At 37.0% G+C, this 12,122-nt stretch overlaps 1 protein-coding gene across 1 annotated transcript in view; it reads left to right on the top strand.

The window, feature by feature from the left end:
- ANKRD31 (ankyrin repeat domain 31) overlaps positions 1-12,122 on the top strand; it is a 63,374-nt gene that overhangs the window by 6,153 nt on the left and 45,099 nt on the right. Inside the window, exons 5-11 of the mRNA XM_062513956.1 lie at positions 543-589; positions 1,206-1,300; positions 2,302-2,339; positions 4,462-4,464; positions 5,619-6,290; positions 9,327-9,466; positions 9,893-10,020. Coding sequence (XP_062369940.1) covers positions 543-589; positions 1,206-1,300; positions 2,302-2,339; positions 4,462-4,464; positions 5,619-6,290; positions 9,327-9,466; positions 9,893-10,020 — 1,123 coding nt within the window. The remainder of the gene's footprint in view (positions 1-542; positions 590-1,205; positions 1,301-2,301; positions 2,340-4,461; positions 4,465-5,618; positions 6,291-9,326; positions 9,467-9,892; positions 10,021-12,122) is intronic.

Raw genomic sequence — 12,122 nt, 5'->3', positions numbered from 1 at the left:
TGCTCTTCCCCATGTTGGCTTGTGGCAGCCCTGCCACTCAGAACTGCCTGATGTGCAAGTCTTGGAGTTCCTTAAATACGATATTTATAGGGGTATTGAGAGCAGCATACTAAACATCAGAGTCTTTGGAACAGCACCCTGTCTTATTTAAGGAAAAAAAGTTATCAGAAAAAGATTTAAACTGTGAGTTGAAATTAAAATGCCTTGTGTTTTGGTCATTTGATACATAAAACATCTTAAGTTTGAAGCAGTTGTATCTTCCTTGCAACAGTTTGTTTTCCTTGTGGGTGAATGTTTTTTTCTATAGTCTTGATTTATTTTTCAATATTTTTGTCAAATAGTACAAGTAAAAGAAAAGGTTTATGCAGAATGCTTTTCTTAGTAGTAATGTAGTATCTTAGTAGTAATATATGTTATAATTGGATCTAAGAATTCCATTTCCCAACTAAATTACAGAAGGAAGAAGATAAGCCTGCAATAAAACTGAGAAAATAAACAATTAAGTACTTTGTTCAGTAACTTATTTTTTTTTCTTCTTTCAGGTACTTCAAGAGGCATACAAATCTGGCCAGTCTCAGTCCCTACTGAAGTGAGTATAGTACATCACACAGGAATTCCTGATAGGCAAAATGTAATTAAATAATTATGTTATAATTCCATTTGTATGTTATTCTATTCCCAGTGTTCTATTGAGAAACAATTTTCTTGTTTGCTTAGTGAAGGATCTGTGTTTATGTTGGCAGTAGTTCAATGTCCAATATGGATCAAGTTGTACTTGGATTTATTTTTGTTGATGATACTACCTTAAATGGTTTAAAAACATAGCCAACAAGAATAATGGAACTTGGGGAAAACCAGGAGACAAATAAAAACTTGTAATAAGTGGTATTAGGCTTTCTGTTCCTGAAAACTATAGAAAAATTTCAGTAGAAGATAGATTTATAGCAGAAATATAGAAAGAAGTAATAAAGAATAGAAAAGGCCATTTTTTTTTCACTGAGAAAACAAATGTGCAGACATGGCTAGCTACATGTGGGAAATCCAGATGTCTTATTTACTGCATGTCCTTGTAAAGAAAAGTATACCTCTGAAATAGCTGTAGCTGTTTCCACAGATAGCAGCCAGCTCAAAGTACTGTAAAAATGTTCCTAGCATGAGCAGATTACAATTCTTTATGATTTTTTAATTGTATAATTTAATTTTAGGGGTTGGATAAACCATTCATCACCTACTGAAAATATTTCTAAGCCTGTTTTTTCATTCAATTCTGCAGCAGAAGAACAGCAAAATAATTCCGTAGGTATGTTGTATTTGTACAAAACTAGTTGTTGCTCTAGCTGTGGCAAAATAATTTGAGAAAATAATTCAATAAGCTGAAGATGTGTATCCATATAAGTTTATATAGAATCTGACTATATGTGTTTTTTGTAACAGCTGTTCAGTTTTTATAGTCATGGACTGCAAGTTCTGTTTTGGTAACTATTCTGTTAGGACTGTTTGAATAGGTAACTTTTTTCTCAAGCCAGTGGTATATAACCAGTTTAAAATTACTTAAATGCTGTGGAATTTTCTGACAAAGGTTAAGTAGTGCTTAAATGCCTTATATATGTGTAAAGTAAACAGATCCTGGAGGATTCCTACTTGCTTCTTTTTAACATATCCAAGAATTAGAGGCATCTGTAAGAAAAGAGAAGCAAAAATGCTACTATTCCCCAGGCGTGTATGGCATGTGCTACTACTTAAGTTGTACTTCCATTCCTCAGTGTTCCTGAAATTGCAGGACTGCCCTACCTGTTTTGCTGTCTTCCATTTGAGCTTATTTTTGGTAATCCAGCAGAAAAACATTCACTTTATTTCTAATTAGGGAATTGCCAGGGAGTCACATGAATGTTGAAACAGGGTGATGAGATCAGGGGGTTTGGGATCATCACTTATCCAGAGGCAGGAATTTATTGGATTGCTTTAGCAGTATTGTCTAACTGCACTGTAATTAGAGAGGGCAGAGGCTAGGTCTTGTCATGTGAAATGGGTGGCAATTCCATCTGCTGATAGTCTTTGGAAACACAGGAGTGTAACTGCAGTGAAGAAATGTGGCAAAATAGCTCTGGCATATTATTTGGTGACTAACAGAACCTAACCAGAAATTTAATTGTCAGTTCCACTTAGGGAACAAGACTTTAGTAATTTTTAGGGTTTGAAACTTAAGTCTTAATTTGGAAATCATGACTTTTTCAAGAGCCAATAAGAACTTTCAGAAGTTGAAAGTAAAACTGAAATATTTTTCTATTCTCCTGAATTTAGATATCAAATTGAATGGACTTCAGAAGGATTCAGAAGAGGTAAGCAAGTACATAGCTGTTGACACTGACACTGAGCACACTGAAAACAATTTTAAAGCTAAGCTTTATTTTTGTGGGTTTTGGTAAGAACTGTAGTTGCTAAGCTTGCATTACACAAGAGTAGAACCATAGCAGTGAAAGTGAGGTGGAAAAGGCATCATCATGAGACTGTACCCGAAAGGGCTGTTACTTAGGCTAAAGTAATGAAGACACTTAGTAGCTTAAAATGTTTCCCACCCATGAAAGCTATGAGACAGACAGTGCATTTGGAAAGTTTCTGAGGAGGAAGAGGTTTTCTTTAACTGTCCTTTTCTGTGGGAGATTCTTACTTGTGGCCAGAAATAGGTAGCAGCAGAGTGAAAGACTGCTTAATGCAGATATAATATCTTTATGATTGTACCATCTAGTCCCATTGATTTGTACCTACGAATAAAAAGTCAGTTTTACTTGGCTTTTTTCATGGATCCTGATTGAGTTTTATGTCAGGGAAAATCAGTTCTTGGTAGAATTCACCAAAGGCAGATCTGAGACTGGTATTGATACTGAAACTGGCCAGATAGGAACTTCCTAACACAGTTTTGAGTATTTGAGAGCAGGCATTCTTTATTACAGCAGTGGTCACTTGGAGGATCCTTCATCCAGGTGAGTACCCCTGGCATCCAGTGAACCGAGTGTTTATCATATACACCAATCACGCATTCATTAGCTGTCTATCACCCCTTATTTGATGTGTATCTATTACTTTATTTTGCAGAGTTGCACCCCCTATGAGAAGTCCCTCTATGGTTCTTTAGGGTCTCCTTTGTCTGTTTTCAAAGTCCCATGACATTTTTAGGGGTCCTTGACCCCTGCTTTTGAGTAAGCACAGTATCACTGTTTTGCATAACTTCTGCTTTGTCAGCCTTGCAGAACTGGCAAGCCGGCATCCTGCTTGCATTTTGCATGGCTTCTGTTTGCCTAAGTTTCATCCTTAATCTATTTTTCCAAGGCTGTGCTGTTCTATTCTACTGTTCTTATCAGAGTAAAATGCTGTTCTGTTCTACTGTCCTTACTGTTCATGTCTTCCAACAAATACAAGTGATGACAGGGTCAAATATTCCATCTCAGAACACAGCAAAAAAATGAAATATTCTAGGATATTATTTTCTGAAAAATATACAACTATTAATATAAAACTGTAAGTTTATTAAATGAAACATTCTCATTGTACAGGATTAGTCCCATAGAACAAACTCTAAATGCCTTGAAACAGAGATTGCCTGTCACTAATATCCTCTGGATTATAGGCAGACTGAATGCATTGAGAGTATCTCCAGAGAATATATTTTAGGATCCTGGACTAACAAGGCTGGAAATAATAACTGCAGTGGATTTTGCTTTTTGGATATTGGCTGATAGAGGCACTAGCAAGGTCTGAGTCCTGCAGAAGAATCTTTAGTGAGATAAACCAATGGCCATCACAGGCCTCCATGTACTGATTTGAAGCAAGGTCAGGACAGACACCTTGACAACCAGCAGTGAGTCACTGAATATCTTAGTTTTGTGTATGCCTGAAAATGCAAAATAAATCTATTGATAATGTAGCAGCACTGGTTTCTGTTGTGGTTAGTCTGTCAGTCGTGGGGCCAATACTGTTCAGTGTCTTCATTTGTGGCCTGGGAAATGGAATACACTGCACCCTCAGCTTGTTCAGAGATGATACAGGGAGAAATGACTGATAGACCAGATAGCTGTGTTGTCATTCATAGGGACCTGAACAGATGGGAAAACTGGGAGGAGAGAAATCTTATTAAAGTCATCAAGGAGAAATGTGAAGTTCTGCATCTGGGGAGAAATAACTTCAGGCACCAGTACACATGAGGACTAGCTGACAGGAAAATAGCTCTGCCAGAGAAGGACTTTGGAATCCTGATGGACCCTCTGCTCTTGCGAGACCCCACCTTGACTACTGTGTCTGGAGTTTTTTGAATATGTCACATTTAAGGGTTGAATTTCAGATGACTTTGGGGTCTTTAGGATCTTGCAAAAGTTCACCCACTTTTCAACAAATGCACTGAGCCTTTTTCTTGGGAAATTTCTAATATGTATACATGCTGTATATACCATAGTTCTTCAAGTAGAGAAAGTTACACCAGTGAAGTTTTCCTTTTCCTCCATTGTTTAATGTCTGGATAAATCAGAGAAATGGTGTAAAAATAAAGTGTAATTCAATAGAAGAAAGTAAGAGGTAATCAGTACTTAGAAACAATTTGATGCACGTGTAAAAGATAGGAGAGCTAGCAGGGGAATAATTTTTCAAGAAAGAATCAGGGATTTACACTAGCTTGCAAACTGAACCTGAGTGTATGCTGTCAGATGTCTGCCAGTTCTGCTTGTTTGTGTGTGAGCTTGATCTAAATCATGCCACCAGTGGTTAAAGGTTTCTTGCATTGCCTGATACTGCCGCTTGCTGGCAGCAAGACTCCAAAAATGCGTTGGAAGATACTTTCTTAGGTCCAGTATTACTAAGTACGAGCACTATTATATACAAATGTTATATAGAAAAAAACATGGTTTAGGTGTCTAGAGGCATAATTTTTTTTTTCTGCAGAGCATTTAAAACAAGGATGGGAAAAATAGGAAAGCAATTTATTCATGTAGGAATGGGTGCTCCTGTTGAAGGTAGTTCAAAGTGATTAGAAAAACAGCAGTATTACTTTTCGAAGAACAATTATGATTTGTTGTTCTATACTCTGTGGGGAAACCACACCATGCAAGCTTCTCAAAATCCTAAGGTTTTGAACTGAAGTTTGTGAGGCACAAATCCTCCATACCTATATTGGATCCACCTGAACACATAATCAAAACTCCTATATTGTGTTTTGCTAACTATGTATTTTAAGTTATTGTGAATATGTTTACTTTCATAATTTCTGACAGAAATTTTTAATTACTTTCTTTTAAAGCCTTTTAACACCCTCGGGTTATTTTCCATTGCCATTGGCAATGGCATACTGTCTTTGGCTAACATAGATTTAGTCTCTTTTCCATGGATTTTCACTGCTGTAGACATTAACAGCTGAAGTTGAAACTTCTTATGAAACTGAGAGCTCAGTCTAACTCTTGTTAATAAATTGTATGAAGGAAGGCTTTGAGTCTTGGAGATTTTGCAAAAATTGATAATAAAATGTACACTCGTATAAAGAAAGATGAACTTCTAATAGTGAATTTTAGTGAAATGCTTTTTAGAAAGAGTTGCTCCATACGATTTTTTGTAAACTTTTTATATCTAATTTTTAGATGCCACGAAGATTGAGTAATAGAGATTGCTTTCCAGAAAAAAGGCTCCATCTACATGATCCTGTGGAAGTCTTAATAACAGTTCAAAAGGAACAGACACCAGAAGATACATTTCCACAGGTTTTAGATAGTTGCTGCAGAACCTGCATGACCATTATTGACACGGATAACACAGTAAAAGAGCATTCCCTTAATAATGATACAGATCGTTCACTGTCATCCCCAGGGAAGATTTTCATGGGTGTGTTCACTGAACAGAATATACAGACTAGTGAGGTTGACATCAGTGATTTGTTGAGATACCCTAGTGATTCTGAGAGTGTTAAATTTAAAAGCCCATTGCCTGACAAGTTGGAGTGTCAGGGTCATGCCTGTTCCATCGATCCATCAGCAGCTGAGAGCAGTGATGCCCTGCCAGTTGAGCTTGTGGTGCCTCTGAATGCCTTGTCAGGATCAATGGTACAAGCTGCCACTCCTGCAGTGCCAAATGAGAGACAGCTTAATGCCAAGGAAGAGCAGCTAAATTCAGAAACCAGTGTTCTGCAGGTAGATGATGACTGTACTCAAATAACCGATGTGATGGAGCCTCCTCAGAATGGAGCCTCTTCCATTGAGGTGGAAGAAATAAATGCCTTCACAGGATCTAACTTGCAGAGTGCAACAAATGAGCAAGTATAACCACAGTTTAATTAATATTTGAAATTTTATGTTTATCATAAAATATTATATAATGTAGCCAAATTACTTAAAGATGGGAATATTCAATCTAGTAAAGAATAAACTAGCATCAGCAATTTGCATGTTTAAATAATTTCAGTTGTTTTTGTTGTAAAAGTCCAGTACTGTATTTCCTGTTTGGATTGTATCCATGTTATGAAAATGACTAAGCTTGCTGGGATAGGAAATCCTAGTAAAGTTAATGTATTGACTGATGTGGAAACCTAGAATCAATATGGGATTTTCAAAAACTCCTAGACCCCCCGTACATCTTCTGTGTCTCATGTTCTCTTCAAAACAGTATTCTGTTATTTCATTGTACATACCAGCATATACCAGCCAATTCCATCTCCAGGTTCCTACTGTATGCTGTTCAGTTCTTGATCCAGGCAATAGTGTGCTGGTTTCTTTTGTCATAGTTCTCACTTCTGTAAATGCAAATGCTTTGCAAGTATTACAAATAGATGATAGCTATGTCTTTCCTATAGACTAGGAAGATTATTCAGTGGGGGTTTTTTACATATTTAGAAGTGTATTTATTGTGCTTAGTTCTGCCTGTGCAAGACATACTGAAAAAACTGAGACATGCGTTTATGTTCCTGTCCTCTCCTGAAGAAACCAGTATGTATGGATACAGCATGTGGTCCTTGTTGCTTCTTTTGCTGTGAGGGTGTTCTGTAACACATAATTTCTCTTCAATAACACTAACTCAAAAGTCTGGAGAGGAGCATGAAAGGAAAGCCATAGTTTCTTCCTGTTTAGATTATAATAAGGGAAAGGGAAGGACAGATAGGAGACGCAGATTTATACTGCAGAGTATATTAAGCATCTCTTGTAAACCTGCAACCTTATTCTGTGCTCTGTATTGTTTTTGAATAATCTGGAGCTGCAAATCAGTGATCAGTCATGTAAAGCTGGCTATTTAAGGTAGTTTTACAACCCACAATGGCATAAAACATCCAAAAACTATAAGTTAATTCTGTGTTTTTCTAGTAGTATTAACTGAATATATCAGCATATAATTGAATGTGCCACAGAAATGGCTAATTTCAAGGTGCTGAAAGGTCTGTAGGCTGATTGTCTCAGAACCACAGCACTTTACAAAGCTCTTTCAGTGAAGTATTGATTTCTGAAATTTAGCACAGTGCTGTGAAGATTAATGTATAGATTTACTCAAAATTGCATTTAAAATTGAGAAGCAGAGTCTTGTGAAACAGATCTCTAACCTCTTGTAAAACAACAATCAACTTTATCTTTTTTGTGCCTTCATCTGATATTCTTAAAGGCAGAATATAAGGAGGCAAATTATTAAGAAAAAAAACCCAGTTAATATCCAAAGGAGGAGAGTCTGTACTGACTTGTACATGCAGTCAGGATGCTGGATATTGCATGTATTTTAGTATATGGTCTCTTAAAAAGCAAGTGTGTTTTTTTTTTTCTTTGAAATAATTTCTTCTACTTCTCTAACCTTGCTCTCATCATAGATGTAGATCCATGAAAAGTCCTGCTATGATAGTTTTCTAAGCTAATATATTTGATTTTCCCCAGCTGCTGTACAGTCATTAAGGTTGGAAGAGACCTTTGGGATCATCAAGTCCAATTGTCCCACCATGAACCAGTGTGTTTACCACTAAGCCATGTCCCCAGGTGACACATCCACATGTCCTTTGACCATTTCCAGGGATGGTGATTCCATCACTTCCCTAGTCGGCCTGTACCAGTGCCTGGCCCTGCTTCCAGTGAAAAAAAGTTTTCCTCATACCCAATCTAAGCCTTCTCTGTCACAACTAGAAGCCACTTCCCCTTATCCTATTGCTTTTTACCTGGAAGAAGAGACCAGCCCCCACCTCATACAAACTTTTTCCAGTTAGTTGTAGAGAGCAATAAGGGAACTGCTGAGACCTGTTTTCCTCAGGCTAAACAACCTCAGATCCCATGTTAACATGCATTGTCTCGACCTAGAGGGACCACTTCTAAGAAGGCAATTTCTCTCTTTAGTAACCTCTCTGCTAAATGTCAATCCAAAAAATTAATCAGCCATTCTCCTTTTCTGTTTGTATTGCAAGAAAGGACTAACCAGTTCTCCCACATAATTGTGAATTTCTATGCATGTGTGCTGAGGGTGTGTCCTAAAAGCTTTCAGCATTACTCAAGTATGTAATAAACTAACGAGTACCCAGATTTCAGGAGCTTGAGTGGTACATAGCAGCATGTCACAGCCACATGGCTAGAACAGTGAATAAAGTCAAGCAACTCAAACTAAATTCCATATGGTGACCTGCCTTCAGGGTGGGATTAGAGTTAAGTCTGGTATATGTGAATCATTTAGGTTCCCCTTTACACAACTTAGAATGAGGTGAATCTCTATCACCTCAGAGTAGCTCTTCCTCTTTACAAGTGGTGGGGTAATGAGGATGCCTAGTGTCATCTACATGTCTGGCTTTTAGAAGGTTCAAGGTAAGTGAAATCTTTAGAAATAACTGCTCATCTGGGAGTTACTGGACTTCAGGTGAAACAGGGGTTTCACCTTGTGTAAATTTTTAGGCTTCTGCAACAATGAGATGGGATGGGCTATCTTAAGACGTCTCAAGCACCATCTTATTTTTTAGGACAGGAGCTCATGGCCATAGGAAACTGAAATGAATCTGTTGTCATTTCAAATTTCCAGTCGAATAACTTTCAGATAGAACAACTTTTGTTTGCTGTCATCCATCTTAGATTTATATTTTGAGTTGTGACTCTGAGTAGCCTAATTCTCTTGGCTAATTCTGCTGGGAACTGATTGCATGGCATACTACTTCAGGATTGCCTCTCCTGTGGCAGCGTCTGTCTTTTGTACCTGTAGAATTCCAGTTATTCACTTAAGCAATCCTTCAATTCTTTATGGGGATACAATTTCTAAAAGATTGTGCTTGGAGCTCTTTTATATACAGACTTTGTTTTAACTTCATGCCTACCAGTTGTTTCCAATATTTCTTCTTTTTGTCACAGCCTGTGGGTGGTCAGCAGACAGAGAAAGAAGTAATGTCAGGTTGCTTAGATGCCACCTTTAGTGAAAAACAAACTGATGAGGGACATTCATATTCAGTGGAGCCTGCAGTGTGTGCAGAAACAGCCCAAACACCATCAAGGTAAGTGAAACCTCCTCAGGAAAGTACAGTGATTGTTTCCTCTTATCACCAAATACTAGAAGAAACAGCAGGGAATGGCTCACAGTGGCAGTATAGCAAGAAACAAATGTTTCTGAGTATGAGAAATCTATGCATAATAATTCTTAACTTTTTAAAATATATTAATCTAACAGATACAATGCCTGTGAAGAGATCATTTGTCATATGAATGACTTTAAACTGTCAAAAAGAAAGATTTTACCTTTTATTTAAGAATTTAGGAATTAGTTTCACTCCTGATTTACTCCTTATTTAGTACTACCTAAGTTAGCCTGCTATTACAGTGTTCCATTTGAAATAAAATGTATTAATATTCTTAGCTTTACTGTAAATATTGATTTCTATAGAGAGTATTTTTGTTGATTCTAAGCAAATTTCTTTTTTAAGTAATATTCAGAAATCTACCTCTGAAGACAAGCAGGATCTAGAAACCATCATTTGGCAAGAAATAATTCTGAATGAGTATGCAGAAGCCAATCAGAGGAGAAGGAGCAAGAGAATTGACAGCAAACGGAGTAAGATACTCAATGTTGTTATCACACAGATTATTATTCCAACAACTATACTGAATCAAATATAATTCATAATTTTTCCAATATATTGTGGCATGGTTTCCTTTTAAAAATGTGGTATAAACATTCTTTTTAATAATTAAAGTTATTAATAATTTCCCTTCTTCTGAAAACCCTTTTATTGGTAACGTAACAGTTAATTTGTTTGCATAAACTCCTCCTTAAGAATCATGAGATGTTTTTAGGATGCAATTTTTATTACTGTGTTTTATATGAAAAAAATACAGTGTGTTCTGAAAAGGAGAATTGTTCTTTTACAGAGTGAGAAATTAGATCCTGAGCTACATTTATTTATACTTCTGCCATTTAGTGTTCTGTGTGCAAAATTGTTGTCAGAGCAGTGCCGTCCTCAAGAATTAACCTATACAAAACAGTTTATTCTATTTTGAATGCCTGCTGTTGTTACCCTGTCTACAGGACTATAGGACTTTAATACCACAGAGCCATCTTTTGAAGCATTTTTATTTGTAATATGCTTTGTTAGAGAAAAAGATTGCTATTTTTCGTCCTTTGAAGGTACATGCAGAGAAATTCTTGACTTTCTTGCAAAATTCTTGCAGAGGAATTTTGTGGGAGAATAAAGAATTTCCTCACTTAAGTGTTCACTCCAGCACCTTTAAGATTAGGCCTTTTATGTTTGTTTTTTTTGTTGTTAAGTCCATTCAGACAGGGTTTTTCCATTTACCTGCAATCATTTAAACATCTTACAAAGTTCTTAAGTGTTTGAATTGCAACAGCTATATTTTAGATCTGAAAAACCGAGAGAAGTCTACCTCCAGTTAACAGGATTTCATTCTCTTTTGCAAGATTTTAATTATTCACAGTGGAAGAACCATTCTGATGAGATTTAAAGTTGAATGACTAACTGCTCATGTATTTCAAATTGACTTGCTAATTTCTGCTCAGTAAATAAGTTACTGATTCTTTAGCGTGGGTTTTGCAGAAAGAGTTGCACTGCCTATAGAGGTGGCTTCATGGTAAACCAATCTAGCAAGCTTTCCTCCCTTTCACATCAGACCTGTCAAGGGCCCATGAGTCATCTCAGTTGGGTAATTCATTCTAAAAACCACCCTGATAAGTTTTGGTTTGGGTCTGCATGTGTCACTTGTTTTGCACAAGGTCAGGCACATGGAAAGCTCCAGGGAAGGCAAGTGGAAGTAATGGGAAATAGATCCCTTCAAGGAAGATTTTAATGAGGTAAAGTGTAACATAAAACTGCACATGATTCTGTTTATGTCTGTGCAGTTTAATCCCTCCTGAACTGCCTGACTGGTTTAGACCAGCTTTGACTAGTGACTGCATGTCTTAAATGATTGATGTCTTACAAGGCTGGACTGTGTGCTCAGTTGGGGGAAACCCCTATGTATTAGATTCTAAAAGTCTATTCAGAGGCAACAATTTAAGAATGTTTGGAATTAGTCCAAGCTCACCGTGTATCACAATGCACAAAACTTCACGGTGTGTGAGTTACAGCTCTAGAAAAACTACGGGTTTTAAGATCTATTTCTGGTGATGCCAAATTGATTATTGCCTTTTTTGCTTTTATATATTCTCTGTATTCTTTACACATATCTGTAGCCCGTAATTGTATTTTTAGTTAGCCCCACTGCTTTTCCCTACCTATTCCCTACCCTTTCCCTACCCTGATAGGCAGAAAGATAAAGCACATTCCAGAGTCTCCAAGCTGGGGATCTAAAGGCCCCTATCCTGTCTTGGTTCTTCTTGGAAGCTAAGGTTGAAACCAGCTCTTTGACACACACTTTCATAAATGAAGTTTAGTTCCTATCTGAGGGGGGAGGATTCAGAAAAGGGTTGGACCAGGGTGGAATTACCTCACCATTACATCTCTAATTTGTTGGGGTTTTTGTCAGTTAACATTAAATTTGCTAGACTTATTAAACTGTATTCACCCCGTGCAGGGTTGTGCATTATCCATGTCTGCCCTGGAAGCCTCCAATAAAGACCAGCCTTTATATTAGCTCCTACACTAATATTGCTGTGAAAGTGTGTTGTTTCATTTTTAGGTTCTTTAAGGCATCACTGGC

Source organism: Cinclus cinclus, chromosome Z, assembly GCF_963662255.1.
Source record: "Cinclus cinclus chromosome Z, bCinCin1.1, whole genome shotgun sequence".
NCBI lineage: Eukaryota > Metazoa > Chordata > Aves > Passeriformes > Cinclidae > Cinclus > Cinclus cinclus.
This window is presented reverse-complemented; position numbering and strand designations above follow the sequence as displayed.